This window comes from Molothrus aeneus, chromosome 26 (assembly GCF_037042795.1).
Source record: "Molothrus aeneus isolate 106 chromosome 26, BPBGC_Maene_1.0, whole genome shotgun sequence".
Lineage (NCBI taxonomy): Eukaryota > Metazoa > Chordata > Aves > Passeriformes > Icteridae > Molothrus > Molothrus aeneus.
In genome coordinates, this window is record NC_089671.1 from 301931 (window position 1) to 329918 (window position 27988).

Here is a 27988-nt window from a genome sequence, read left to right on the forward strand (position 1 = left end):
GGAAGGCGGAAGCGGCGGAGCCGAGCCCGGTGCGGCGGCGGCGCGGCGGGTCCGGGCCATGGCGGCGGGCGGCAGCCTGAGCCGCTCCGAGCGGAAAGCGGCGGCGCGCGCCGAGATCCTGCAGCAGGAGGAGCAGCGGGACCGCCGGAGACAGGTACGGTACGGCCCGGCCCGGCCCGCTCCACCCCGCCGCTGCCGGCCGCCGTGACCACGCGTGTGCACCGGGCAGGTGTCCCGCATCTGGAGGAAGCCGCCGGCGGAGCGGAGCCCCGAGGAGTGCCAGGTGCTGAATGAGAGCGAGGACATCGTCAGGGAGCTGGAGCGGCGTCGCAAGCGGCGCGAACGGCTGCGGCGGCGGCAGGAGGAGGTGGGCGGCGGGGAGCGGGGAAGCCGTGCCGGGGATGGCGGGGAGCGGCCCCGGGCGCGGAGAGGCGCGGCGGAGGCCGCCGGGCTGGCTGCTGCCGAGCTCTGCAGCCGCAGCAGGTGAACAACCACCGTGCCCCGGTACCGGCGGCGCGCCTGCCCTCTGGGCACTGCCGGTGTTTGTCTCCGGTCAGCCGTGCTCCAGGCGCGTGCGGCTGTGCGGACCGGTCTCCCGAGAGGCTGGGTCAGCAGCTACCGGTCTCCAGGAGGTTTTTTGCCGTGATCCTCCCACGAACAATGCCCACGTCCTTTTCATCTGGAAATCACTGCTGATGCTGTGTTTGTGTTGCTTTTCCTGCCTGGCCCAAGCCCATCCTCTGGGGAGATCCCTGCTCCGTGTGCTCGGCGGTGCCGGGTGACCCTGCTGGGTGTGTTTTGCAGGTGTGTGATGAGCCCGAGGAGCTGAGCAGGAAGGTGGCAGAGCTGGCGGCGGCCGTGCGCAGCGCCAGGCACCTCGTCATCTACACGGGCGCTGGGATCAGCACGGTGCGTGGGGCAGCACCCGGCCCTGCAGGGCTGCTCTGGAGCCAGCACAGCACCTGTGGGACGAGTCCTGCAGTTTCCAGGCTGCAGCCCAGGTCATTCCTGCTGCCCCGGAGATCCTGTGGCTGCAGGATTGCTCAGGCACAGCCTGAGCCAGAGGACACTGCTCTGACTTCACTCGAGTCTCTTCGACGACTTGGTGTAAAACCTCAGACCAGTTAGCTCAGCAATGCTATATGTGTTATCTGACATGCAGAGACAGCTGGGGATTACTGGGATTTATAAACAGCACTTTGAGAATTGTTTTGTGGCAGTAGCCTAGAGCAAAGCAGCAGTCTGGTTCTACCTCTTCTAATGTGTCACTTCCCCCTTTGTGTGAGCTCTGTCATTCCCTTCTCTGCTGAAATGGAGCGTGACTCAGGGCAGGGGGCTGGGTGCTCGTGTCACCTGCATGTTCACAGAGATGCTGAGTGTGACGGGCCAGAACAGAGTCTAGGCAAAATAATAGAAGGCTCAAGAATGGAGTTCTGTGTAGCAAAGTGGGAAGTACCAAGGATGAAAAAGAGTTCTGGAGGGATTCCATAATCATAAAATTGGAGAAAGCTGACACTAGAAGTGAAAATGAGAGCTGAAACGTAGAAGAGAGAGAGAAAACAGATAAGGAGGTTTCCCTGTGTTCAGGGAACAGCTATGCTGGAAAACTCAGAGTGAATGAAAAAGCAGTGATGGCTGGACTTTGTGTTGGCCGGCTGTGTCTGGTTGTCCTGGGCTGTCCTGGGCTGGCTGTGTCTGTGCACAGGAGCTGTGCCAACCCCGCCCGGCAGCCCTGCTGTTCTCTCTGTGACAGGCGGCTTCGATCCCAGACTACAGAGGCCCCAATGGCATTTGGACACTGCTACAGAAGGGCAGGACCATCAGGTGAGGAGCCAAATTCCCAGAAAGCTGATACTGGAAGAGGTTAATGGCAATTCCAACTTTTTTTTCCCCCCTTGCTTCTTGTCAGGGCTGCAGACCTGAGTGAGGCAGAGCCCACACTCACTCATATGAGCATTGCCTGCCTGCACAAGCACAACCTGGTAAGATATTTTTACCTCACCTCACTCATGTTCCTCTGTCTAAAAATGATAAACCCAGCAGGGAATAGTCAGAGAATATTGCCTGACTGCATTTTTGGCTCAAGTGGCTGCATATCCATGTAGGAAAATGTGCCCAAGCCTTCCTCAGTGAGCTGCAGGCTCTGGCTCTGGCAGTTTTCCCCGGTGCCTTTTCTTTAACGCGTTGTATTTGTCCCTGGTGAGGCTGGTCTGGGGAGCTGGTCACAAATCAGCCAGCCTAGAAATGTTCATTTTAGCAGGAAGAGGTTTCCATTTAGCTTTCACAAAGGTCTGTTCACCATGCTCTTCCCCTGTGGGTCCTGCCCTGATGTACAGGCTGTTGGTGCGATTTGGGACACGTGCATCACTGCTTGGAGGGATCCCCGTGTGGTTTGCAGGAGCTCAGTGTTTTGTTCCCCTCAAGGTGCAGCACGTGGATCCCTGTGTGGTTTGCTCAGTGTTTTGTTCCCCTCAAGGTGCAGCACGTGGTGTCTCAGAACTGTGACGGGCTGCACCTGCGGAGCGGGCTACCCCGAGCTGCAATATCTGAGCTGCACGGGAACATGTACATAGAGGTGAGTGGCCAGAGCAGGAAAAGTCAACGTTAAGTGGCCTCACAAAAAGAGAATGTAAACTCTTGATCTGCCACTAGCTCAGAAGGAATCAGTACAAGGGCTTGGCCTGTGTGCAGTTCCTGCCTTCAGACCGTTGGGTTTGGGGTGAGCTGCTTAGGAAGTGCCAAACACAGCTCTGTAGCTCTTCCCCTGTACATAATGGAACCTTTTGATTCTGACATCTCTTCCTCAGCCCTTCTCTGAAATCCCTCCCAGCATGTAGCCAAAGGCTGCCCGTGGCTCCTGTGGCTGGTTTTCAAAAAAACCTTGAGGTTTTCCAAGTTAGCATCTGATCCCTGATGCTTCTGTCTACAACTTCTGCGTTGTCCCCAAAAAATGCTTTTCTTCCAAGAGAAGAGGCTTGCTCCTGGCCTGGAATGGGCGGGATGCTGATGGTGTGACGGGGTTTCTGCTTTCCTCCTGCACCAGGTCTGCACTTCCTGCACGCCCAACAGAGAGTACGTGCGAGTGTTTGATGTGACGGAGCGCACGGCCCTGCACAGGCACCACACGGGCAGGATGTGCCACAAGTGTGGGGCACAGTTGAGAGATACAATCGTCCACTTTGGGGAGAAGGGGACATTGAGACAGCCCCTGAACTGGGAAGCAGCAACAGAAGCTGCAAGCAAAGCAGATGTGATTCTTTGTCTGGGTTCCAGCTTAAAGGTAACTTTAGAGACTCGGTGAAGATTGTTAGCAGCATTCCCTCTTGGTGATACACCTTGGTGCTGAGCAGTCTCCTCCCAAACAGACAACTGTAAACTCTGGTGTCAGGATTCGCCCAACATCTGTGATAGTCTCTCTTCCTCCCTCTTTCCCCTCCTGGTAATACATTCCTTTTCCTCTCGCTGATACGGTTCACGGCTGCATGTGCCTGTGGCTGTGCTGATCCTCTGTGCTTTGTGGCAGGTTTTGAAAAAGTACCCGCGGCTCTGGTGCATGAGCAAGCCCCCCACACGCCGGCCCAAGCTGTATATTGTGAACCTGCAGGTGAGACAAAGCCCTCGGCGCTGGGTTGGCCGGGTGTGAGCCGAGGGGCTGCGGACGTGTGGGGCCCGGAGCCCCCGCTGCCGCCGCGGGGAGCCGCCTGCAGCCGGTTCTGCTCTCGCTCGCAGTGGACCCCGAAGGACGACCTGGCCGCGCTGAAGCTGCACGGCCGCTGCGACGACGTGATGCGGCTGCTGATGGCGGAGCTGGGGCTGGAAATCCCGCGCTACGACCGGTGAGCGGCGCGGGCCGTGCGCGGCGGGAGCCCGGCCCGGGGCCGCTGCAGCGCCCACCGCCGCCCTCTCTCTCCTTCCTCCCGCAGGGCGCGGGACCCGATCTTCGCGCTGGCCGAGCCGCTGCGCCCCGGCGAGGAGGGCACGCACTCGCGGAAAGCCGTGGCGCAGCCCCGGGAGCGGGAGGAGCCCCGGGAGCAGGAGCAGCCCCGGGAGCGGGCGGAGGCGGCGGTCGGGCGGCCCGGGGGGTGGCTCGGCCGCGGCTGCGCCAAGGGCGGCCGGCGCAGGAAGAGCCGCTGAGCGCGGGGCGGGGCGGGCGCCGGTGACAGCGCGGCCATGCTGCGCAACGGGGCGGCGGGCGGCGGCGGCGGGGCCGCGGCGGGCGGCGGCGGCCACCGGCCCGTGCGCGTCTGGTGCGATGGATGGTGAGTGTGAGCGGGGCGGGCGCGGGCCGGGTGATGTCGCGGCGCCGCGGAAATAAACCGTGTTGGCTACGCCGGTGCCTCCGCCTCCTCTGTCAGCGCGGCGGGACGGGCCGGGCCCGCGGCTCAGCGGCGCTCTCCGTGCTCAGCGAGCGGCGGCGAACGGGGCTGGGCACGAACCGCCCGGCGCCGGGAGCGCCCCTGGGCTCGGCCGCTTAACGGGCGCCGGTGCGGCCGGTCCGCTGCCCCGGGCTGCAGCCAGCCCTGCCGGGCAGGTGCACGGAGGGAGCGGCCCTGGAGCACCGGGGGCTCTCCGCGGTGACCGGCAGCGCTGCTGCGGGCCCCGGGGACCGGCACAGCCCTGCCCGGCCGCAGAGACCTGGGGCAGCCCCGAGCCTGGGGCAGATCTCCCGCAGCTCGCCCGGGAGCGTCCCGGGCTGCCCGGCTGAGCCGGCCCTTCTCTTTGCAGCTACGACATGGTGCACTACGGCCACTCGAACCAGCTGCGCCAGGCACGGGCCATGGGCGATTACCTGATCGTTGGGGTCCACACCGATGGTAAGAGGTTTTACCAGCATTCCTCTCGTGCAGCCCCTCAGATTGCCCAGCAGCATTAGCCCCAAGAGTTCCTGATAGGGTCAGGCTTCATCTTGCATCTGCTCCAGGATCAGTACCTTCAAGGGAAAGATGTCCCTTCTCTGGGAGCGGAGTTATCCCGTCATAGTTTTGGACTGAGGATTGGGTGGGTCAGGTCTTGCAGCCTCCGAGGGTTAATATGCCTTCTGTGCTATAAAAACAGTTGAAACAGCCAAAAATCAGTCTGCTTTTGCTGGTAGGAGGTGCAGAATTTATGTTTCAAAACAAATTACCTTGTGGAGAAAACTCTTTTCAAGGCAACCTGGAAGTTAAGTGTCAGAAACAAGTTCTGGCATGTGAAGATGTATTTTAAACGGGTTTGTGGATGCAGAATCTCCAGTATGAACCAGGTGTAGTATGAAGTTACTGTTTAAGATGGAAATTTCTCCTGGGGGGATGCTGGGAGGCCCAGCTCATCCCCTCAGGAAGAAGTATCTGGGTACAGGGAAGCACTGAGACCTTTTGCCCTCTGAGAGAATTCCAGGGCCCTTGTTAAATGTTTAGGAAATGCAACTGAATCAAAATATTTTCTGATCTATCTGGGGCTTCCTTTGCTACCACAGACTGATCCAAATCTGAGGATAAGCCTGCAGTGAAGTTCACCTACCCATGAAATGAGAGGGGCAGTGACTGAGAGTCACTGTAGCTGCAGGACATGCTTCTAACTGGAATTTTGTTTCTCCCCCAGAGGAGATTGCCAAGCACAAGGGTCCCCCCGTCTTTACACAGGAGGAGAGGTACAAAATGGTGCAGGCCATCAAGTGGGTGGATGAGATTGCTCCTGGAGCTCCTTATGTCACCACGCTGGAAACCCTGGACAAGTACAGCTGTGACTTCTGCGTGCATGGGGGTGAGTGGTGATGGGGCAGTGGCTGTGCTAACCTGGGCCCCTGGGGGCTCCAGGTGTGCTCCAGGTGCCCTGCTGCAAACCAGCAGGGGCAGGGCTACCTGCAGAGCTCTGCCTTCTCCACACCTGCACCGGGCAGCACAGCTGCTTTTGGTCTCGTGGTCTGGAGAAACCTGTCAGTGTGCGCAGAATCTCGAGAGTGGCCAGGGCCCTTGATTTTAACTTACAAAGGTGAAATGTGTCATTTAAAATTATCCCGAGGTTGCCCTTAGCACCAGCAGAAATTTGTGCAAAGGGGAAAGCCAATTACAAAACTTAAGTGTGAAAAACACTATTGAAAAGGAAAGCATGCAGAAATACAACCATGTTTATTTCTACTTATCCTGGGACAAGGTTAGATCTGAAAAGCTTCTCTCTTTATCCAGCTGATAAGCTGTTCAGTGGCTCAGCTGACTGTGTGGCCAGAGACCTAGTTCTTAGTGTGAGCACTTTTCGGTGTTCTGTTGCTAAAGAGAACCAGTGTTCTGAGGAAATGTTCTTGCTCTGGGACTCTGTCTCTTCCTGGGCTGCTGCCAATGCTCATTAAGCCTCAGCCCTTCTTCCCTGCCCCTCTGAAGCAATTTTGTTACTTTGACCAGGAGTAGTCTTTGTACTCATTTCATGTATCTCTCATCTGATCCCAGCCACCTGCTGTTGATAAGCCAAGTATTTCACAAAGTGTAAATAAATCCTTAATCTTTAGAAGATAAATATTCTTTTTTCACGTGGATGGAGTGGTTATCAAATTCCTCATTAACTTCATTGCCTGCTCTGAACGTGTCTGGTGTACGTGATCCCTGCAGGGGTGCTGAGGGGTTATGGCCGCACAGGAGTGAGTGCTCATGGCCCCTGCTCCAGCTGCTTGGATTTGTCCCCTCTGCCACTTGCTGACCTGTCGCAATCATCCCGTGCTTCTCCGAGCAACACCCTGCGCCAGCAGCTTGGCCAGGCTGTGTTTGTGCAAAAGCAGAGTTTGGAAATAGCTGAGCTTACCTGAGGTGGTGCCAGCAGCCCTGCTGTGTGTGCCCTCCCGGCACACCCGGCTGTGCTGGCAGCGTGTGCCTGGCTGTGCTCTGAGGGGAGGCTGTGGGGTTTTAGGGAGCTGAGCAGGACTGAGGCACCCCTCTGTGCGGGCACACTCAGGGCTGCCCTCTGGCTGTTTTGGCAAAGGGAAAGCAGCTTAGTTTTTGCTTGTGAAGGCTTTGCACCATCACCAAAAGTGTGAGAGGTGTTTCTGCAGGGGGAGTTGGGAGCCATGTGCCAGAGATGAGCCAGAATGGCCTCTGTAGAAGGGTCCTGGATGTCACTGTGGGAGTGCAGCCAGTGAGAGGAAGAACTTTCCACTGGATTAACTGTTTCATTGACTGAAAACTTGTAACATGAGCCAAGGGTTAAAACCAGTCCCAGAATAGCTAAAAGGTTCCTTTTTAACATTGATACAGATAGGGCTTGTTTATTGTCATTCAGACGACGATCAGGTGTGCCTGCTGCTGCAGCACCCAGCAGTGCACCAGATGGGTGATGGTGTTAATGTCCAGGAATATCCTTGTCTCCACAGACACAGTAGTCTTAAAAACCCCTGACATCTTTGTGGGGCACAGGACATGTCCCCTGTGGACGCACAGGGATTTGGATTGCAGAGTTGTAGGCGTGTGGGACCTGCACAGCTGCTGCTTTTGTGCAGGAGAGCTTGGGTCTAGTTCTGAAGCTTTTCTCTCTCTGCAGATGACATCACCTTAACTATCGACGGCAAGGACACCTATGAGGAAGTAAAGACAGCAGGGCGATACAGGTAACCTCTTGCTTACCTGTTTATCTTGTTTTGGGCAGAGTTTCTGGGTTAGGGTTAGACTTTGTGCCTTGAAGGGAAGTCAGATGAAACATACCATTCTTCAGGTCACACCTGAATTTGGCTGTAGGTGTGTCAGAGCTTCAATTGGTGCCAGCATTTTGGCTATTTTGGCTTCAGGGAAGGGGGGCAGACATTCCTGCCCAGTGGGGTGTCTGGTTCCTGGCAGAGGCTGGCTCTGGTTTTAAAGCCTCACTGAGAGCTGGCTCTGGTGGGCAGCCTGGGTGAGGGAAGCGTTCACACGAGCAGTGGCTGTGGCGTGAGGATGATGCCGAGGCTCAGCAGATAAATGCTGCTCTTGAGAGGGAAGGCTAAGGAGGACAGCCCCTGGTTTGGGTTTATCAGGTGTCACAGGTGCCCCGTGGCAGTGGTGGGAGGGCAGAGCCTTTGCTCCTGCGGCTCCTGCCTCATCCTTTGCTTGTCTCTGCAGGGAATGCAAACGCACCCAGGGCGTGTCCACCACCGACCTTGTTGGCCGCATGCTGCTCATGACCAAGGCTCACCACAGCAACATCGTGAGTCAGGGGGCTTTGGGGGGAGGTGGGGCACAGGGCATGAACAGCTCTTCCCTCTGCTGCCCCACATGGAGCAGAAGGGAGGGGTAGAGCTCCTGAGCCTGGCTCCTGCGTGGAGAACGGGCAGGGGCAGCAAAACAACCTGCTCATGTTTGCTTCAGCGTGTCTGAGATCACACTGTGATGGGACACACTCTGGTGCCTCATGATCAGGGTGGGCCTTGGAACGTTAGGGAAACTGCAGGCAAGCCCATGACTCCTCCCAGGGTGAAACAACACAGTGCAGGCACATTGATCTGTCAGCCAGGTGCTGCCAGAGTTAGAAGCTCCTCTCCTTTTCCACTGAGCTTCATGCTTCTGCCTTCTGTTGTCTCTAGTCTAATCAGACCTTTCTTGAGTCTCCTCAGCTCTCTCTGGCTGGGAGCTAACCTAACCAGGGAAAAGTAAAGTCAGTGGTTTTATGTGAGGTAATGAGCTGAATTTACTGAGTAGTGAAGGAATCTGGGAACAGAATCACCTGGGTAACTGCAGAAACAAGTGACCTACAGGTGAATTGAGGGACAGAGGGAGATGTTTTGGTGTGCTGAGCTGCTAAATTGGCTTAGCACAGGAGTTGACAGTGAGATCTGCCCGGTGCTGCTGGCTGCTGCAGGTACCTGAGCCTGCCTCTTGTGAGGCTCTTTGGCAGGAAAAGGGATGCTGTCCTGTCAGGGGCTTGCTGGGCTGAGGGAGGATGCAGCTGTGCAGCACTCTTGGGGCTGCAGGTTGGGCAAGAACCACCTTTGCTGGCAGTGCCAAGCTGGGATCAGATAAGGACACATTTCCTCTGACTCATGCTGGGACAGGACTCTGGTTAGGTATTAACCAGTTTGGCAGCATTCAGTGCCACGGATCCCTGGTGTGCGTTTGAGCCTGGCCTTCCCAGCACTTCCCACACACAAGCATATCTTGGTTGGATGAGCTGTGCAAGTGCTTAAACATTTTGACTCTTTATCTCCCTTCAGGATGAGGACCTAGACTATCGGAAGCACACTGACAACTTTGGGAAGGTAATGTGAGTTCTGGTCGTGGACGTCTGGTTGTTGTCCTGCCTGAGAAGGATTCCCAGTGTGCTTTCTGGCCTGTTGCAGGCTTGTTTGTCCTCCCACATGTAGCAGTAATGTCTCAGTGAACGTCTGCTGTCCCCACATGGCAGCGCCTGCAGTGGGTGTGATGGGCAGGTGTGGCACAGGGCAGCATGAGCTGTCCTTGAGGGGGACCACAGGGCTGCTGTGCCCTCTGAGCCTCTGCTGGGCTCCTTCCTTGCTTGTAAATTCCTTCCTGACACTTCCCAAGTGCCCGTGGCTCCAGCCTGGGACAGCCTCTGGCTGCTCCTCTCAGTGCTTGTGTTGTTGTTCTGCAGGTGCTGTGTTAGGTGTGGGAGGTGTGGACACAGCAGGTGTGGCCACACTGCTGCAGAGCTCGAGGGCAGCACAGCCCTCTCAGTGCTCCAGCTGCCAGGTCCAGCCTGGGGCTCACACTGCTCCTAAGGAGCCAGCCCTCTTTATTTCCAGCTGAATGAGCTGCACCAGCAGCTTGAGCAAGTCTTTTTTACTCACAGGGGATTTGCTGACCTGTCTGAATCTTCCTTAGTTCCCCACTATTTTGGGGGTTATGAGTAGGTGTTTTGGGGCATATTGCTCTAGCATGGCTGTTTCCTGGGGCTTGGATCTGGGTAGGATGGGTCAGGGCACTGGGTACCCTGGGTGACCCTGACAGCTGAGCTGTCTGCGTGCTGCCCTTTGCAGGGCCTGCTCTGGCCTCAGCTGCAGCGTGTGTGTCCTGCCAAGTCCCATGGAGCAGCTTAGGGTGGCAGAGCAGGTGACTTGTGGCTGTTTGCAGAGCTTCCACGTGGTGGGGACCGAGCTCTGTCCCAGAGCTGAGGGCCAGGCAGGTGCCCTGGGGCTGGCAGGGCATAGCTTGGTCGGTGTTGTTTCCCGAGCACATCTTGCTTCTCATGGAAATTCAAACCTGCCCTGTTGTCTTCCTCCTTCCTGAGCTTTCCTCTTGGCATCTCCTGAGCTGTCTGCTGAGGTGATGATTTAGACAGGGCATAAAGGGCTACTATCTAAACACTTGATGCCAGGAATGTAGAGAGTCCAAGGTGCTGGGAGTTACAGTTGCCAGCAAATTCAGATGAGCAGATTGCCCAGCACTGTGCTCTGTGTTGTCCAAACCCCCTCCCAGAGCCTGAAAAGAAGCTGTGTCTGGTGTATGTTTCCACAGGGGCCCAAAGGTCACAGTCCCTGGACTGGTGTCTCGCAGTTCCTGCAGACATCCCAGAAGATCATCCAGTTTGCATCAGGGAAGGAGCCACAGCCAGGAGACACCATCATCTACGTGGCTGGAGCCTTCGACCTGTTCCGTATCCTTGACTCTCTAGGGCTGCACCCCTGCTCTTTGTCTGATGTTCTCATGTTGGGAGGCACCACACTGCATATTTGCCTCGTTCTTTTTCCTTTTCTGTAGCTGCACGTGAGGGAGGAGTCAGGAGCGAGTTCTTCCTGGCAGTGTCTTAGTCACGGGATGCTGAGAAAGAGGCTGTAGCTCCTGTGTGGAGCAATCTGTGGCTGTGGATTTCAGGAAGGCAGGTGGATGGGTACTCTCAGCACTCCAATGATTGTGGTGCAGACTGGCTGCCACAGCACCTGGAGTGGACCCGCTGTTCCTGGGGCAGGCTTTGAGGCTTTGTGCCAGAACATCTGGGACAAGCAGAAATTCTGGAGAGAGGCAAAGCTGAGTCCATGTAAGGTGGAGCTGAAAAAGTCTCTGGCTTTTGCCCAGATCCAGTGGAACCTGAGGGGGGAGGCAGCAGCTGTTCTTGGAAATAGGCAATAAGTACTGCAAGAATAAAATCCTAGGGATTCCTGTCTCCCACTGTCATTTTTGTGTGACTCTATTTCTGTCTTCCTTCCTCTATTTTCCACGTGAGCTTCAATTCCTTAAACAGATCTGCAGATGTTGGCCACGTGGATTTCCTGGAGAAGGTTCACCAGTTGGCAGAGAAGCCCTACATCATTGCTGGGCTGCATTTCGATCAGGTCCGTGTAGAACCTGTCCCAGGGCAGAGCAGCTGGGGCCTGTTCCCTGAACCAGGCAGGCTGTGCTCCCAGAGACAGGACAGGGATGTCATTGTGGGAGAGAGGGGAGGGAAGGGAGTTGCTCTGTCTCCCTCTGACTTGCCTGGTGCTTTGCCCTAGGAGGTGAATCGTTACAAAGGGAAGAACTATCCCATCATGAACATCCATGAGAGAACCCTCAGCGTCCTGGCCTGCAGGGTGAGTGGTGTCTCTGCACTCTGAGAACTGCCCAGAGCCTGCTGGTGGTCACCTGTGCTCAGGGACCTTGCACGAGCTCCTTGGTGTGCCCTGAGAAGACAGACAAGATCACTTGAGGCTGCCAGAGGTGCTGATCCTCTTGGGAGGCTCTGCTGGGCTCTTGTGCCATCCTGGCTGATCCAAGCTGTGCCCCATCCAGCTGCTCTGCTGGCAGTGGCAGGGCTGGATGCCACAGAGGGAGCTGTGTGGTCAGACAGGTGCCACTAGAAAACTAGAGAAAGCAGCAGGGGAGAAAATGCCTGGGACAAAATCGTGGGGAGCCCCAGAAATGTGTGCCTGGAGCAATTAACTTTTGGATTTGCTCTATAGGCACAGAAAGGACATTCTGTAGAGGAACAAAAAGCTGTTGTGTGACAAGCAGTTAGTGCTGAACCCACTTCTCTGTTCCCTTATTTGAACTTCTGACTGTAGCCAGGTGACCTGCTCAGATCTCTTTAAGAAGCAGCTGGCTTCTGGCTTGGGATTGGGTTTTGGGTTTTTGTTTGATGGGTTTTTTCCCAAATCTGGCCTCTACCTGGTTCCTTTTTCAGTATGTCTCAGAGGTGGTGATTGGAGCTCCCTACGCTGTCACTGCTGATCTGTTGGATCACTTCAGGGTGAGTCCTTGCACACGGATGGACATGGAGATGTGTGGGGAGCTGAAGTGTGCAGGACAGCACAGGGGAGCAAGGAGGGAGTGTCCTGCTCACACTGGGACTGCCAGGCTGTGCAGGAGGGTGGCCTTGCTGGTCTCCAGGCTGTGCTCAGTGGGAGTAGTGGCAGGAAATGTCCCTGTCATCTTCTGGATCTTGTCAGTGACTTTTGTGTCCTCCTTCAGGTAACACTTGTTTGTCATGGGATGACTGAGGTGGTGCCGGACAAGGACGGTTCTGATCCATATGAGGTAAAGTGCCACTGGCTTTGTCAGCATTTGATAGCCAGAGCCTGGCTCTGGTTGTGTTCCTGGACTGGAAGGTACTGCAGAGGAGGCTTTTGCAGCTTTTCATCCACGCCTGAGGGCAGCTTCGTGGAGCAGTCAGTAAATCATTCCCAGCAGCTCCCCTCTCCCAAGCACTGCTTTGCTCTGCCCGTTCCTGATGCCTTCATGGTAGAGGGAGAAATCCTGTGTGCTCTGCTCTCTGTGCTGGGCAGCTCCTGTGTATGTGGAGCTTTGCTTTCAGCGAGTGTTTGCTGTGCCTCCGAGGAGATCACTGTGCATCCTGCCTGTCACCCTGCCACGGCCCAGCTCAGCTGGGCTGCACACCCGGGTCCCACGTGTTTTCACAGCCCTGTCTGTGTCTGTTTGCAGGAACCAAAGCAACGTGGCATTTTCCAGCTGGTGGACAGTGGCAGCAATCTCACCACAGATCTAATTGTGCAAAGAATCATCAAGAACAGGTTGGATTTCCTTGTCTCCTGGTTTTGTCACGTACTGTTCCCTCCAGAGTGTCTGGGGACTGATGGATGGGACCAAACAGGGGGAGAAGGTGTTGTCTGAAGGCACAGAGCAGCAAACTTGGCTTCCTCTTTCATGGCTTGGGCAGGCTGTAATGTGATTGCACAATCAGTCTGTACAAGGAAGGGAACAGCTGAACTCTGCTGTGTCAGAATGTGCTGTACTGCACATTTATTGGTTTTCTCCTTTAATGATAAATTTCCTTTGCTGTATCCCAGGGGAAAGGGCATGTTGCTTCTTCCAGAGCTTTGGTCTTTTTAGGCCTGAGTCCTTCTTTCAGCACCTTGGCTCACATCAGTGATAAATTTGATTTTGGTGTTACATCACCCAGGACAGCCCAAGAGTGGAATAGCAGCTTCTTCCACAGAGGGAGAAGGACGTCTGTGTGACCAGTGTGGGAGTGCAGGACTGCAGAGGGCTGGCAGCAGCCTTGGGAAGCTCTGGGAGAGGCTCTGGGGGTCCTGGGGGGTTTCTGAAGTGCTCTCAGAACTGAGCAGCACAGAAGGCAATGCTCCCCTAATCCAGGTGCTTTTGTCTGCAAGCAGCGTGGGTGAAGGAGAATCTTAGGGCACTGTGTGGTATTTGCAGGCTGGAGTTTGAAGCTCGCAACCAGAAGAAAGAAGCCAAAGAGCTGGCTGTGCTGGAGGCCATGAGAAGGCTGGAGCAGGAGAAGCACTAAGCTGCAGAGCGGGCACGTGTGAGCCACAGAGAGCTGCAGCTTCACCCTCTGGGAGAGCAGCTGCTCTGCAGGAAAGGAGCCCTGAAGGGGGGCAGCCCTGCTGGCACGCAGGATGTGCTGTCCTAGCTCCTCCTGCACTAATTATGCAGACATAACGAGTTGGGATTCCGTTGCCTAGTTTTATCTCCGTTAATCAGTCCCTGACCCTTTTCCCAGGAGGAGATTTGACAAAACAAAAAGGTTTTAATTATAACTAATGTTTTAACATGTTGATGTGCTTTTACCTTCTGCCATTTCTGGCTCTTAGTAGGAGGGAAGTGGAGGAGCTGCCCGTGCCCCCTGCCCTGCCAGCCTGGGCTGTCCTACCTGGGCTCAGCATTGCAGAGCAGCCCCTGGGCAGGGCTTGGGTGGCTGCACAGGCACTGAGAGCAGCCTGGGGCGAGGACTGGGCTCCTGGGCTTCCTCCTGCAGCTCTGGCTCAGGAACCAGGGGCTGCCTGCCAGAGGAGATGCTGGGGTTCACTGTGCCGCCTCTGCTCAGCTCCTGCCCCTGCCCACACCCAGAGATGCCCTGGGCAACTCCTTTGCTGCAGGTGCAGCTGCTGAGGGGGCAGGTGGAGCTGGGTCCAGGCATTTCTCCCAAGGCACAGGGATCCTGGGCCTTTCCCCAAAGGCTCTCCCTGCAAGGCAGCAGGACCCGATGCCTCGTGTGCACAGTGCTCAGGGCCCCCCTTGTGCTGATGGATTGATTACCTGAGGGCAGGGCCTGGCCAGGTGAAGGTTTGGGGGTGTTTTCTGATGGCTGACATGCAGCATGCTGCCTCCAAGGGGAGGTGCAGGCTGCGAGATGGGTCCTGAGCTGTGAGCCCCTTCTGCCTCTTACATTCCAGGATCCTGGGGTGGGTATCCTGAGCAGCTCACTGCACTGTGCCAGATGGTCCTGCCAGGCTCTGTCTGGTGTCCTCTCTCTTGTAAACTTTTGTTGCTGATCATTAATAAAATGTTGAAGAGTTGTGCATTGGTGTTTTTGGGGCTGGAGCCCGGGTAGCAGAAGGGGGCACAGGGCACACGTGCCCTGGTCTTGAGAGGGAGTCCCACACTCCCTGAGGCTCCATGGCACAGGGGCTGCTCAGCCCCAGGGCAGCCACCACTCACCCTGCTGGCCCTTCCTGGGCTCTGCCTGGCACAGCAGGGCAGGTCCATGTGTGTCAGAGCTGCAGCCAGGGGCACTGGTGGGACTGGGGACACTCCTTGGCTTTGTTCCTAAATGAGCACGGTACCCCCATGGGCCAGGCAGGGCTGGCACCAGCAGTGGGATGGGCACTGCAGCCAGGCTGGTGCTGTGCTCTGGACTCACCCTGTGAGCAGGGGGTGACCCAGGGCTGCCCCTGCCAGGGAACAGCTGCCCCAGTCTGTGTCCTGCTGCCAGAGCTGCCCCAGGGCCGGGCAGAGGCTGTGCCAGGCCCCCTGCAGCACGAGGGGGAGCAGGGCTTTTGGGGGCACACAGGACAGGAGCCCCCTGTCCCTGCTGGCCCTGCCCTGTGCCCTGCAGCTCCCACAGGAGGGGCTGGAGGGCTCAGCAGCCCCGAGCTCCCAGGTCTGGGTGGGCTCCCCCCTCCCCAGCAAGGACAGACAAGACAGAGCCATCCCGAGCACGTTTATTGTCACCCCAGGGCCCCTGGCCCTGCTCAGGCCCCGCACACTCCCCGGGGTACCAGGGCAGTCAGACCCCGGGGCGGCCCCGGTCCTCACTGCGGAGCCCCGGGGCCGGGCTGGGCAGAGCCGCCGGTGTCGGAGCTGGCGAGCGGCACGGGCCGGAGAGCGGCGCCGAGGTCCTGCCCAGGGGCAGCGGCGGGGCCGGGCCGTCCGCAGGAACGGGGCTCGGCGGGGCGGCACAGGGCGAGCAGCGCCCGCGCGGGGGTCCCGCCTCGCCCGCCCCGGGGCGGCGGAGCCCGCGGGGCGCCCGGCGGAGTCACTGCCCGGCCCCGCTCCGAGCACCGACCCGAGCGCGGGACACCGGACACAGACACGGACACGGACTGGCGTCGCACGTTTATTGGCCGGGCCGGGCGGGTCACGGCCGTGCCCGGTGCCCGGTGCCGCCGTCACTCGCGGAACTTCCACTCCTGGCGGCACATGGGACAGTGCTGCTGCACCTGCTGCGAGTTCAGCCACTTGAGGATGCAGTGCATGTGGAAGCAGTGCGAACACTGCCCCCACACCAACGGGCAGTCGTCTCCGGGAACCTTACCTGCGGCACGGACACACCGTCAGCCCCGCCCGGCGCGCAGCGCCCGGTGCCGGTGCCGGTGCCGCACTCACAGTCGGGGCAGCAGCCGTTGAACGCCATCCGGCAGATGCCGCAGTTCTCGTCGTTGGCCACCCACAGCCAGGACGCGACTCCGTGCCAGCTCCGAACGCGCACCCGCATGTCCCGGTCCTGATCCCGGTCCCGGTGCCGCCGGAAGTGCCGTCCGCCCCACAGAGCTTCGCGCGCCCGCCGCTCCGCAGCCCCGCCCTTTCCGCTTCCGGCGCGGGCGCAGCGCGGCCGGAAGTGCGGGCGGGAGCGGTGCCGCCATCATGGCCGACAAGATGGACATGTCCCTGGACGACATCATTAAGCTCAACCGGAGCCAGCGCGGGGCCAGCCGGGGCGGCCGGGGCGGCCGGGGCCGGGGCGGCACCGCACGCGGGGGCGGGCCCGGCCGGGGCGGCGTTGGCGGCGGGCGCGCGGGCGGCGGCCCCGTGCGGAACCGGCCGGTGATGGCCCGAGGCGGCGGCAGGAACCGGCCCGCGCCCTACAGCCGGGTACGGACCGGGCGGGCGGGGCTTGGGCCGCGGCGGCGCGGCGGGCTGGGGCGGCGAGCCCGCGCGGGGCGGGGACGCGGGCGGCCCTTTGTCCGGTCCCGGCGCGGCCGCGGGCGGCGGGGCCCTGGCGCCGGTCAGCGAGCTCCGGTCTCGTTGCAGCCGAAGCAGCTCCCGGAGAAGTGGCAGCACGACCTGTTCGACAGCGGCTTCGGGGCGGGGGCCGGCGTGGAGACCGGCGGAAAGCTGCTCGTCTCCAACCTGGACTTCGGCGTCTCGGATGCGGACATCCAGGTGCGGCTCGGGGAGAGGGAGCGGGGCCCCGTTCATCGGCCGGACCGGTGCCCGCGGGACCCCCGCCGGCCCTGCTCCGCCTGGCACCGGGGCCGAGCATTCCCGGCTGAACGAATCCCTGGTGATGGGGTTGGCACTACGTGTGCCTGCTTTGGTGGTCTCCATGGGGCCGGGAAATTCGGTTTATAGGTGCTCTGTAAGGGACTGCCCGGTGCACGGAGCGATGCCGTGACTCTGCTGGGTCACGCTGTGATGGGAGGATGCAGTATGATTCTCTGAGCCCCTGCTCTGTGTAGCTGTAGCTGTCCCTAATGGTGCTTAGGGCTCTGCTGCTTTGCCAAGCCCCACTCTGGTGGGTGTCAGGGGGTTCCCAAGGATACACCCCTCAGTGCAGCCAGGTCGTTATTTGTCACAGCTGCACTGGTGCCATGGTGTCCTGTGCTCCACCTGTCATGGCCGTGCCCTTTTGGGCTGGTCAGAGCCCACAGGGGCTGCAGTTGGGTGCATTGGCCTCGGGGCTGGAGGCTGAGGGGTGTCCCAGGCTCAGGAGTGGGCTGTGAGCTCTGCAGGAATTGAATGCCACAGACGGCTGCCATCACCCTGGCCTCTGGCTCTCGTGGCCTCTCCAGGGAGAACCAAACCACTGCTGCCAGACTTTCCTCATCAGTTCATTCATTCATTCATTCATTCAGCCTCTCCACACAGCCATCTGGCTGCGTGTGGGGAACTGGAAAGGAGCTCTGTCACTCACTGGGTAGTATGCTGCCCTCCTGTAAGTTCAGACTGGATTTTAATAAGTTCCTGTTTGTTGCAGTGAGGCAGCAGTGTGTAAAACTCAGCCCCTGTGCCTTGTGTGCAGCAAGGACTCACCTTCCTGCTGCTGCACAAGCTCCCACTGGGGTTTGTTTAGCAGCAGGGCTGACAGTGGCTTTGGCCCCCAGCCCCATAATTTAGCATTGCCTCAGATGTGGTTTTGTTCCTGTGCCAGTGCCTCTTTCTGTGGTGTGAGAGGCTGGAGGTGCTCTGGTTGCTCTTGGCGTCCCCTGAGGCAGGAGCAGCTGACCCCGGGCTCTGGGCAGAGCTGACACAGCCTTGCCTGCCACATTCTGCCCAGAAAGCATCTGCCAGCTGCCCTTTGCAGCTGTCCTCCAGCAACCCTGCTGAGAGCCCTGCTGTGCCTCGGGAGCAGGCTGACACAGGCAGTGCAGTAACCTTGTTGGCTTCCCAAATGTGGTGCCTGAGAAACAAAACTGGGGGCTCTGTTGCTGCCTCTTTATTTCCAGCCTTTGTGGCAGCACAGGACAGAGCTCAGCACAGGCCTTGGCTGGTCTCCATTTCTGGGGTATGTTCCTAAGGGGCAGGAGTCCAGCACAGTAGAAGTGCTGTGGTCTCATGGATCCCTGCCCTCACATGGACATTCTCCTCTGAGAAAGGTGTCTGGGGTCTGGAGTGTTTTCAATTGTTGCTGCTTTGACTCATCTTCAACAAAGACCCCCAGTTCCCCTGGGAAAAAACCAAACAGGTCAGCATCCCTTGAATCTGCTTCCCTGGCTGTGAATGTGCCTCCTGCAGGACACAAGCGTGGAGTCCTGCTTGCTTTTGCCACTTGTGACCATGCCTGGACTCTTGCTGACGGGCTGTGCTGTGCCTCTGGGAGCTTTTCCAGGCTGTCTGAGGTGGTTGGACGAGTCCTGACCCCGAGTGTGGGGCACTGCAGCATTTGCAGCACTGATGGATGGGCGTGCTCCTTTCCCTCTCGTTCCAGGAGCTCTTTGCAGAGTTTGGGACCTTGAAGAAGGCAGCTGTGCACTATGACAGGTCTGGCCGCAGCCTAGGAACGGCAGACGTGCATTTCGAGAGGAAGGCTGATGCACTGAAGGCCATGAAGCAGTACAACGGGGTGCCCTTGGATGGTGAGGCTGCCTGGCCTGGCCCCACAGCTCCTGTGGCTGGGGCAGAGCCCTGCATGTCCCTGTCCCTGCCCTCGTGTCCCCCCTGCCCATCCCTGTGCCCCTGCCCCATGTGTGTGTGTGTCCCACACGGGCTCACAGCTGCTCTCCTGTCCCTGCTGCTCTCCCTGCAGGGCGCCCCATGAACATCCAGCTGGTCACGTCACAGATCGACACGCAGCGGAGACCAGCACAGAGGTGGGGGAGCCCTGCCCGAGCAGGGGGTGGGAAGGGCAGGAGCCCTCCCTGCTGGGGAGCCTGGCTCCTGTTCAGCTTCACTGGAGGCACTAAAACTGTTGCTTTTCAAACTTGCAGTGTAAACAGAGGTGGCATGACCAGGAACCGCGGGGTCTTGGGGGGATTTGGAGGTGGAGGCAACAGGCGAGGGACTCGTGGTGGGAACAGAGGGAGAGGCAGAGGAGCTGGAAGAACTTCCAAACAGCAGCTCTCTGCAGAAGAACTAGATGCACAGCTGGATGCTTACAATGCCAGGGTAAGTGCTGCTTGGGCACGGTAATGGGCTCCCCACAGCATCTCATCCTGGAAAGCACTGGCAGTCTGGAGCTGGCAGGAAAGGGAAAGCATTCTCCAGGGCCTTGGATGGAGGCAGTCCTGCTCTGAAGCTGAGCTGTGCCTTGGCTTGGGCCTGAGCTTCGCTTTCCAGAGCAGTTTGTCTCTGTTGCTGATGGCTGAGGAACAGGCTCTGCTCCTGCCAGGCTCCAGAGCTGGAACAGCCACTATGAGCAGCAGCTGCAGAACAAAACTCACAGAGCTGATGGGATGCAGGAATGGGAAAACCAAGGAAAATCTCATGTGGAGGAACTGTGTGGTGTGCTGCTGGGGAAGAGTGTTGCGCTGGTGGCAGAAATGAGCCCCAGCCTGGGGAGCCACGAGCAGGTGGCAGCTGTAGCTGGAACTTGCTCAGCCTGTGCCAGGATCCCAGCAAAGCTGAGGCCACAAGGACTCCACAGCAGCAGAGTGGGTGTTCAGGATGGGACAGGTCAGGCAAGAGCATGGAAGGAGTGGGATGAGCAGGATTCCAGGCACAGCCTTGGAGCAGTGTGGGGTGCGGTGTGCTGTGGCCTGGACCCAGCTGTCCCTGTCCCCCCCACACTTGGGAGGTCAGCAGAGCCAGGCTGCCTGCAGAGGGGGTGGGCTGGGGTGAGGGGGTGCTGCCGGGTGCCAGGGCCGTGGTGACTTTGCTCCCTCTCTTGCAGATGGACACCAGCTAAAGCGGCAGCAGTGGGCCAGGGAAGGACTCCAATCTTGCTCCACACTCCCGGCAGGGGCTGCGGCTGTGGCTACTACTACCGAGGATGGGATTTGTTTTACTTTTATGTTCTGGGATAGGTTTTAACTCCTGTAAAGGTTTTTTTTAATTCTCAGCAGACCTGTTTTGTACCGAGTTATTTTTGGGATAAATTTTTCTGGTTGCCTGTTGGGCCAAGGTGGCTTTTTCACCTTTGCCGTAATAAAATAGAACCATGTCTAGAGCTGTGGCTGCTGCCTTGCCGCGCTGGGCCCTGCGCCCGTCCCGCTCCCTCACGTACCGTGACGCTCCGTGTCCCGGTCCCGCTCCCGGTCTCGTCCTACCCCGTTGGTCCCGTTCTTGCTCCCGGGCCGCTCTCCGGGTCCCGATCCTCGTGTGCCCCGCCCTGCCGGTCCCGCCCCGCCCCGCCCCGGTCCCTCCGCCCCGCCCCGCCCGCGCGCGCGTCCCCCGGGCCAATCAGCGCGCGGCTCGCGGCCGGAAGCGCGGCGGCGGCGCGGCAGCGAGTAACGGGAAGTGCTGGGCGTGTCCCGGAAGTGCGGGGGCGCGCGGGGCCTGGGCGGATCCGCGGCGTTGGCAGCGGAGCGCGGAGCGAGCGAGCCCGGTACGGCGGGAGCGGCGGGCGGGGGTGCGTGCACGGCGGGCAGGGCCGGGCCGCGGGAAGGGCCGGGCGCGGCCGAGGGGCGGGCGCGGGGCCCCGGGTGCCCTTGCGCGACCTTCCGAAGGCCGGGGGAGCCGCCGCCCCCGGTGGGGCCGTCCCGGAGCGGAGCGCGTGCGGCGAGGGCGGGGCGCGGCGGCCCGGGCGGCCCGGGCTCCCCGGAGGGGCTGGGGCGGTGCCTGGCGGGCCCTGCCCGGTGCCCGGGGGGCCGTGCCCGGTGCCCGGCGGGCCGTGCCCGGGGCTCGCTCCGAGGGGCGGTGCAGGGGATCGGCCGGCCCGACGCGTCCCGGGGTCGGCCGTGCCTCCGGCACGTACGGGCTGTCTATAAATGGCCGCTGGGCACGGAATGAGGAACTGGGAGCCGGTACCGGGGTTGGGCTGCTCCGTTCAAGGCAGGCCCTTCCACCGCGACCGCCGCGGGCCGGATGCCTCCAGCCCCGGCGGGGTTCGCACGGGAGCCGCGGTTCCTGCGCTGCCCCATCAGCGTGACCCCACCGGGAGCAGCGGCGTTTTCCCGGGAGCTGGCTGAGAGCCGTGACCGCCGTTTGTTTGTGGTGAGAAATCCCCGGCCGCCCTTGTTCACTCGAGGGTTTTGGGTCCGCTCTGTTACTCCAGCTGTCCAAGCGTTTTTGCAGTGTGGAAGATCTCATTCTGTGACTGCAGAGTGGGGACAGTTTCACTGCTGTGGGTTCAGCTGCTGACACTCAGGGACCAGCCCCGGCTCCAGGTGCCCACGGTGCTGGTTCCATCCCTGGTGCAGCACTGCCAGCAGCCTTCGTGCTTCTGGAGCTTTGTGAGCCCTCAGCCTGGCTCTGCACCGTTCACCCCTGCAGGTGAATGACAGGTCAGGGATATGTCAGAGTAAAAAGAACAAAACATAAAAACCTCCTCCATGCTCAGGCTGCCGAGTCCCCGCTGGGCAGCAGAGTGTCCTCCTGTTCCTGAGTCCCTCCTGCCGGGAGCTGTGAGACCCCTGGCATCGGGTGGGATGGGAATTCCCTGGGTGCTCTTACAAAGCACCGGTGCAGCAGCGGTGCCTGGGTGTGCCCTGACAGCCTCGGGAGGTGCCAGCTGGGCTCTGTCCCCTCCGTGCTGCCCTGGGAACATCTGAGCGGCCGGGCTGTTGGGGCTGTCCTGGCTGCCCGTCCTGGCAGAGCAGCACTCACTGCTGGCTCACATTCCAGTGAGTTCTCCAGGGCTGCGCGGGAAGGAGGAAGGGTGGGGACTGCTGGAACTGGCCGTGCTGAGTCCGAGGCCTGACGGGTGTTGGAGGAAGCTGATGAGCTCATCTGACACACTCTGACTAATGCTGGCTCCGTGCTGCCCTGGGATGGGATTCCAGAGTCAGTGTTCCCACCGTGCCTGGACACAGCAGGGATGCAGGGACACTCCCGCTGGTGCTGCTGCCTGGCAGGAGGTGGGGCTCTCGGCCTGGCTGCTGCAGCTGCTCTGTCCTGCACAAAACATGCTGGGAATCCGGAAGAGTCTGCCGGGCTGAGGGAGCAGGGAAGGCAGAGTGCAAATTCCCCGGTAGGGATTCAGCCTCCTGCTGCCTTCTACAGGCTGCTGAGATCCCGAGTACCTGCTGGGAGCTGGGGTCTGCTTCTGAAGGTGCAGGAGCCCTTCTGTACCCAGCTTGCAGCACAGGCTGGGGTCCCTTCCTACAGCCCTGGCAGTTCCTGGGGGCTGTGCTGTTCCACGGAGCAGGGGCAGCCCCAGCACCTGTGGGTGAGCTGATAGGAAGGGTGAGAGCTGTTCCCCAAAGCCAAGCCCAGCCTGGCCTGCAGTGCTGACTGGAGTCATGCTGGTTCTGTCCCCAGTGGTCTTTTCAGTCCTGGTGGGCTCCTGTCACCTTAGAAATCCTGAGAAGGTTGGGGTGGGTTGTGATTAATTTGTGTGCTGGGTATGCATGATTCTTTAGCTCTGGGTCACAGAAGTAAGGCTGGAACACAGGAACATGACCAAAGAGCTGGGGATTTGGGGTTTGGTTGGTTTGGGCTTCCTTCTGTGCCATCTGTGTCGTGGTTGTTGCTAATATCAGTTTGTGGCAGGGGCTCCTGGTGGCTCTGGTGGAGATGGGGCTTGTGATGCATGGAAGAAATCTGTCACCATTGTGTTACCCGGGGGCTCAGCTGTGGAGGAGTGGCAGCTCTGTGCTGACACCAAACCAGGGCATTTCCAAACTGCCCAGGAGAGGATTCTGGCTCTTGGAGGTGCCCAGCTGCTGGCAGTCAGGGCTGTGAGTGCCAAGGCTGTTCCCAATCAGTGCAGCTCTCTGCCAGCCATGGGAGCTGTGCTGGGACTGGTGCTGTTGTTCACAGAGCACTGGCTCCAAGAGCTTCAGGTGCTGGAGCAGAGGCTGCCTCATGGGTCCTGCTGTCCCTGATCTGGCTGTCTGTGAGAGATTGTCTCTGCTTGGTCTGGAAATTGGAAGGTGGAGGGTGCCCGTGGCTGCTCATGCACAGAAATGTACCTACCACTGCTGGAGACAGGTGTGTGGATGCTAGTGGATCCTCTGCCATTAGTGTGCTCTCACAGAAGGCTCAGCCACAGAATTTGGGAGTCACCACAAGTTTGGGACTTCGATTCTGTCAAGCTGAAATTCTGTCACTTTCCTGGAAGCTGCAGGTATCCTCAGAGCAAGGTGTGAGAGTTAGAATGAACTGTGGCCCATGGGAGGTGTGATCTGGCCCAGAGGTGAGCCAAAGGATGTGGGGAGGGGATTGGGCAGGGTGCAGGGAGGAGATGGAGCAGTGCAGGTGTGTAAGTGAGCATTTGCTCAGCGCTCCTGGGAGTCCTCAAGCCTGGCAGCTGCTTGGGTTTGATGTGGAGACACTGGCATGAAATCTCATCAGCTGTTCATCTGTGACATGAGACTAAATGTCCTTTTGAAGAGAAATTTCCACATCATTCAGTGTGAGGATGTTGGAGGATGCCATGTGGAAGGGCCAGCTGTTTGCTGTGCAGCTGCAGCGGGAAAGGCTCCTGGCACAGATGTTTGTTCCACGCAAGGCCAGAGCCCTGGTATAGCCCCTGGTGTCCCTTCATCCCCCAGTGCCTTTCTAGAGCTGTGCCAGAGTGTTCTGAGCCTTCAGAGAGTCCAAGTTGATATTTGCCACAGGATAACCCTTCACACAACGTGCCCTGTGGAACCAAGAATTCCTGAATGTGTCATTGGCTTTTACTGAGGATTTTAGTGGAGTGTTGGCATCACCTTTGCCTTGCCCTTGGCGTGGCTGGGCATTTCCTGGGCAGAGTCCTGGGCAGGTTCCACATCTTGTTTATTTCATTGCCTGTTTCCCTGGCTGTGTGTGCCACAGATCCTTGCAAAGGGCTGAGCCAGGTGTCTCATCCCTCTCTGCCAAGGCACCTGGCACAGAGCATGGATGTGACAGTTACAAAACGTGGGCACCAGATCCCAGCAGAGGCTCCTGGCATTCGTGCCAGAGGAACAGAGGCCTATTCTTAGCTGGAATCCTGCTGTGGAGAGCAGAACTGGGTTTATTCTGGGCTCTGGTTTATTCCAATTGAAAGCCTCACCTGATTGATCTTGTGGAGCATGTCTCCCCTATGGCTTTGGGGTATTACATTACATTACAAGCAAAGCACTGAGGTTGAATTTTTTCTCACTCTCGTCTGGGCCTCTGTGGGCTGAAGATGAGACCTGGGGGATTCTGCAGGGGCTGGGGGCGCTGGGCAGGGCTGTGTCTCCCAGGGCCAGCAAGAAGGGCCCCAGTGAGAGAGGGAGCCTGCAGAGTGACAGCAGAGCAGTCTGGGGAGCCCTGGCGTGGGGGTGGCTGCTCAGGGCAGTCACAGCTCTGCTCTCTGCTTCAGTGTGGAGCACGTGTGCCAGGATGGCAGAGCAGGAGCCAACGGCAGAGCAGCTGGCCCAGATTGCAGCAGAGAATGAGGAGGATGAGCACTCTGTCAACTACAAGCCTCCTGCCCAGAAGAGCATCCAGGAGATCCAGGAGCTGGACAAGGACGACGAGAGCCTGCGCAAGTACAAGGAGGCCCTGCTGGGCGCCGTCACTGTCAGCGCAGGTGAGCTCTGCACGGCTCGGTCCCTGCTGGCCTGGCCTCTGCTCCCACGGGGGAGCTGTTCTCCCAGCTCAGGCTTTGGGCAGGAGCACAGCCCAGACACAAAGCTGAGCCTGTGCTGCCCCATGCCCGTGGCTGGCCCGCAGTGAAGGGCTCAGGGACTGGAGGGCAGGCTGGCACTCTGCCTTTGCAGGGACTGTGGGCTGGGCCTGGTGCAATGGGAGCCTTTACAGAGTTGGAGCTTCTTTTTGCTGTTTTTTGTGCTCTTTCAAGAAGTTCTCTGGAAGGAAAAGGAGCTGTGTTGGCCAGTGTGGGGAATGAGTGTTTAACAGCTTTTTCTCTTGTCTCTAGATCCCAACGCTCCAAATGTGGTGGTGACCAAACTGACCTTGGTCTGTGCTACTGCTCCAGGCCCCCTGGAGCTGGACCTGACAGGTGAGCTGGGAGGGAATGCCAGGAGCACTGCTGGCAAGGTGGGGGAGCCTTCCTGTGTCAGAAGGGCTGGCAGCAGAGCACAGTGTTGGGCCCCAGCAGGTTCTGTACCTGGAGCCCAGCAGCAGCTCCGTGACTCCTGGGTCTTGGGTAGTGGTGTGAGGGGCCAGGTGGGGCAGGCAGATTCTTCCAGCCTGCATGGTGACGTTCATGGCAGCCACAAAATGGTGACAGCCTTGGAGCAAACATCTGCAAAGAAACAGCTTGGAATTAACTGCAGGGTTGTGCTTGCAGTGTCCTGTTGCAGGGCATTGCTTGCCTGGCTCTGGCAGCAGAGGGGGCCCTGCAGCTCCTGCCCCAGCTGCTTGTGCCATGGAAATTCACCCCAGAGCACAGCATAAAGGAACTCTGAGCAGCCCTCTCCTGTCTCTGTAGGTGATCTGGAAAGCTACAAGAAGCAATCGTTTGTGCTGAAGGAGGGCGTGGAATACCGGATAAAAATCTCCTTTAGGGTAAGGATTCTGATCTGGAAATTGAGGGAATGGAACACCAGACTGCTGCAGTCCCAGCTTGGGGAGTGCCCGTGCCCTGCAAGTGGGGCTGTGCTGGAGAAATGGGCTCTTCCTGCACGTGGGGTGGGCAGCATGAATGGAGACATCCTGCTCAGTCCCTGCTCCTCTCTCTCCAGGTAAACCGGGAGATTGTGTCAGGATTGAAGTACATCCAGCACACGTTCCGGAAAGGGGTGAAAAGTAAGTGCTTCTTTTGGCTTGGTGCTGCTCTGAGTGAGTGAGGGCTTCCTGCTCATCTTGCTGCTGTGACAGTGACAGGGGCTGCCCAGCAGCTCCTCACGGGAGGGGCCAGTCCTCAGTGCCACGGAGCCCGTGGAGCCCTGCAGTGCTGGGGCAGCCCATGGTCCTGCACAGCGTGGAATCCCAATCCCCCGAGCACATTTCCCCCTTAGTTCGGCAGGAAGCAGGTCCCAGCTGACAGCGCTGCAGGTGCTTACAGGTCCCTCCCCGCAGGAGGGGCCCATTCCTGGGGGGAAGGAAGCTCCGAACTGGGTGAGATTCCTATTGTTACAGCTGCTCTGTGGATTGTTGTAACAGTAACAGACCTTTCATTTGCTTCAGCCTTGCTCCAGATGCAGGGGCAGCTCCTGAACCTCTTGGTGCCTCCCTGATGCCTCCATACACTCTTTTTGTCTTTTTAGTTGACAAGACCGAGTACATGGTTGGGAGCTATGGCCCCCGAGCAGAGGAGTACGAGTTTCTGACCCCCATGGAAGAGGCCCCCAAGGGCATGCTAGCCCGGGGCAGCTACAACATCAAATCCAAGTTCACAGATGATGATAAGACTGACCACCTGTCCTGGGAGTGGAACCTGACCATCAAGAAGGATTGGAAGGACTAGCCCTTCCCGAGGCCAAACCCCAGAGAGCGTGAATCAGACAGTGGCTACCGTAGAATTCCCCCCCTGTACCAAAGTGCTGACATTGGAACCCTCTTACCTGTCACCCCCTTTATCATTTGACCAGAGAGCTCAGTTTTTTATGTGCCCCCTCCCCAGAGAATTGCTGAGTGCATTGACCAAACCATGCTGTCTGCATCTGGTCTCCAGCTGCCCGTCCTGGGGCTGTGCTGCCCCAGCACTGAGGGAAGTGCCCCCTCCCTTGCCAGGCCCTTTCTTGCTTCCCACCTTCCTTTATCCAGGAGGTGCCAAAGGGGAGGAACCCCTGTTAGGATCCTGTGCTTGGCTTTCCTGCGCACAGCTCAGGGTAGCTACTGCCTCCAAGTAGCTGAAGAATTTTGGTGCCAGGCAGCTGTCAAATCAGTTTATTGGCTCGAGTGTTGTCTGCCTGCCCTTTCCGCCCTGTCAGTGTCCTGGGCAGCTTCATTTGTGGATGTTCCCTGTAACCATGATGCCTTAAATGTGTAACATGTATCCTCTAGGGAGGGGGTCCTGCCTCTGTTACACTTTTTAAACGCCACCTGCCCTTCCCATCTGTTGGCATGGGCTCAGCTTCGTCACGCCCCTCATGTGTTATTAGGAAAGATTCACAACTTCCCACTTCACTGCTGGTCCGTTCCTCTCCCGAGACAGGACATCTCCAGAGGGGAGAGGGTGTGACATCCTGGGTGACACCTGCCCCCAAGCCCTGGCCTGGCTGGCCCCAGCCTGGCCTGCAGAGCCCCCCAGAGCTCTCTGGGTGCCCTGTGGCACAGGGGGGCTGAAGGGCAGGGCGTGCAGGGGTCACCAGGGCTGCCATCACCTCGCACTTCTCACTGCAGCCCAGGAGCTGCAAAGCACTGAGATTCCAGGACAGCACCTGCCCTCCTGGCTGCTTTGGGCTGAGGATGGACGAGTCTGTCTCTGCAGCTGCTCCTGATGCCATCAACAAAGAGCTTGCGATGGACAAGTGTTCTGAAGTGGTTAATGCCTTATGTATCTGTTCTGCCTTTAAAATCTGTGCCTGGCCTGTAGTTACTGCCTTGACACTGGGCCCCTGTGCCTGCCTCCACCCTGGGCTGCGCAGCTGCAGCTCTTGGGGCAAAGCAGCCCCAGGGCCCTGCAAGGCCCGGGGCTGGGCAGGCGTGTGCCACCTCTGCAGCCCTCCGATCTGGATCTACCACACCGAGGTTACAACTGGGACCAAGTACATGTGGCTTCTCGTAGCTACGTCTTTGCCTCTAACTGCCCTCGCCCTGCCCCTAGAGAGATTTTTTTTTGTTAATTTGATTTGGTGCATATTGTCTGTAAGTCCTAGACCCAGGTTAACAGGTTTGGAATCATCGTCTGCTTCTCCTTTTATGACAGTTAAATAAAATCTTTGAACTGACCGTGTACTGTCCATGCTGGATCTTCAGCATGAAGTGGCTGAATTCTGCCACTTGGGATTTCTGCAGACACC

General features: G+C 58.7%; 5 protein-coding genes across 6 annotated transcripts; 4 read left to right on the forward strand and 1 right to left on the reverse strand.

Moving 5' to 3' along the window:
- The first annotated feature begins 32 nt into the window (after positions 1 to 32).
- Positions 33 to 4163, forward strand: SIRT7 (sirtuin 7). Its single transcript, XM_066566084.1, has 10 exons — positions 33 to 154; positions 230 to 367; positions 805 to 909; positions 1754 to 1824; positions 1910 to 1982; positions 2477 to 2575; positions 3044 to 3280; positions 3524 to 3604; positions 3730 to 3836; positions 3924 to 4163. The coding sequence occupies exons 1-10, from the start codon at positions 59 to 61 to the stop codon at positions 4132 to 4134; spliced, it is 1218 nt and encodes a 405-aa protein (XP_066422181.1). The 5' UTR covers positions 33 to 58; the 3' UTR covers positions 4135 to 4163.
- On the forward strand, positions 4147 to 14644 carry PCYT2 (phosphate cytidylyltransferase 2, ethanolamine). Its single transcript, XM_066566085.1, has 13 exons — positions 4147 to 4259; positions 4726 to 4814; positions 5581 to 5742; positions 7504 to 7570; positions 8058 to 8142; positions 9146 to 9190; positions 10407 to 10545; positions 11139 to 11221; positions 11381 to 11458; positions 12049 to 12114; positions 12336 to 12401; positions 12807 to 12895; positions 13542 to 14644. Exons 1-13 carry the CDS (start codon positions 4171 to 4173, stop codon positions 13630 to 13632), a joined length of 1149 nt encoding a protein of 382 aa, XP_066422182.1. The 5' UTR covers positions 4147 to 4170; the 3' UTR covers positions 13633 to 14644.
- Positions 14645 to 15671: 1027 nt separating this feature from the next.
- Positions 15672 to 16218, reverse strand: ANAPC11 (anaphase promoting complex subunit 11). Of its 2 annotated transcripts, none has more exons than XM_066565965.1 (2): positions 15883 to 16218; positions 15672 to 15790 (listed from the first exon to the last, which is right to left on the reverse strand). In XM_066565965.1, the coding sequence occupies exons 1-2, from the start codon at positions 16060 to 16062 to the stop codon at positions 15737 to 15739; spliced, it is 234 nt and encodes a 77-aa protein (XP_066422062.1). In that variant the 5' UTR covers positions 16063 to 16218; the 3' UTR covers positions 15672 to 15736. The 2 variants fall into 2 exon arrangements, with proteins under 2 accessions (XP_066422062.1, XP_066422061.1); XM_066565964.1 differs by having other exon boundaries at positions 15672 to 15882; positions 15954 to 16155.
- Positions 16183 to 20172, forward strand: ALYREF (Aly/REF export factor). The gene is made up of 6 exons (XM_066565963.1): positions 16183 to 16439; positions 16599 to 16730; positions 18496 to 18643; positions 18814 to 18877; positions 18995 to 19172; positions 19897 to 20172. The coding sequence occupies exons 1-6, from the start codon at positions 16212 to 16214 to the stop codon at positions 19909 to 19911; spliced, it is 765 nt and encodes a 254-aa protein (XP_066422060.1). The 5' UTR covers positions 16183 to 16211; the 3' UTR covers positions 19912 to 20172.
- Positions 20173 to 20462: 290 nt separating this feature from the next.
- On the forward strand, positions 20463 to 27917 carry ARHGDIA (Rho GDP dissociation inhibitor alpha). Its single transcript, XM_066566017.1, has 6 exons — positions 20463 to 20550; positions 24439 to 24648; positions 24997 to 25080; positions 25513 to 25589; positions 25766 to 25829; positions 26291 to 27917. The coding sequence occupies exons 2-6, from the start codon at positions 24459 to 24461 to the stop codon at positions 26488 to 26490; spliced, it is 615 nt and encodes a 204-aa protein (XP_066422114.1). The 5' UTR covers positions 20463 to 20550; positions 24439 to 24458; the 3' UTR covers positions 26491 to 27917.
- The last annotated feature ends 71 nt before the right edge of the window (positions 27918 to 27988 follow it).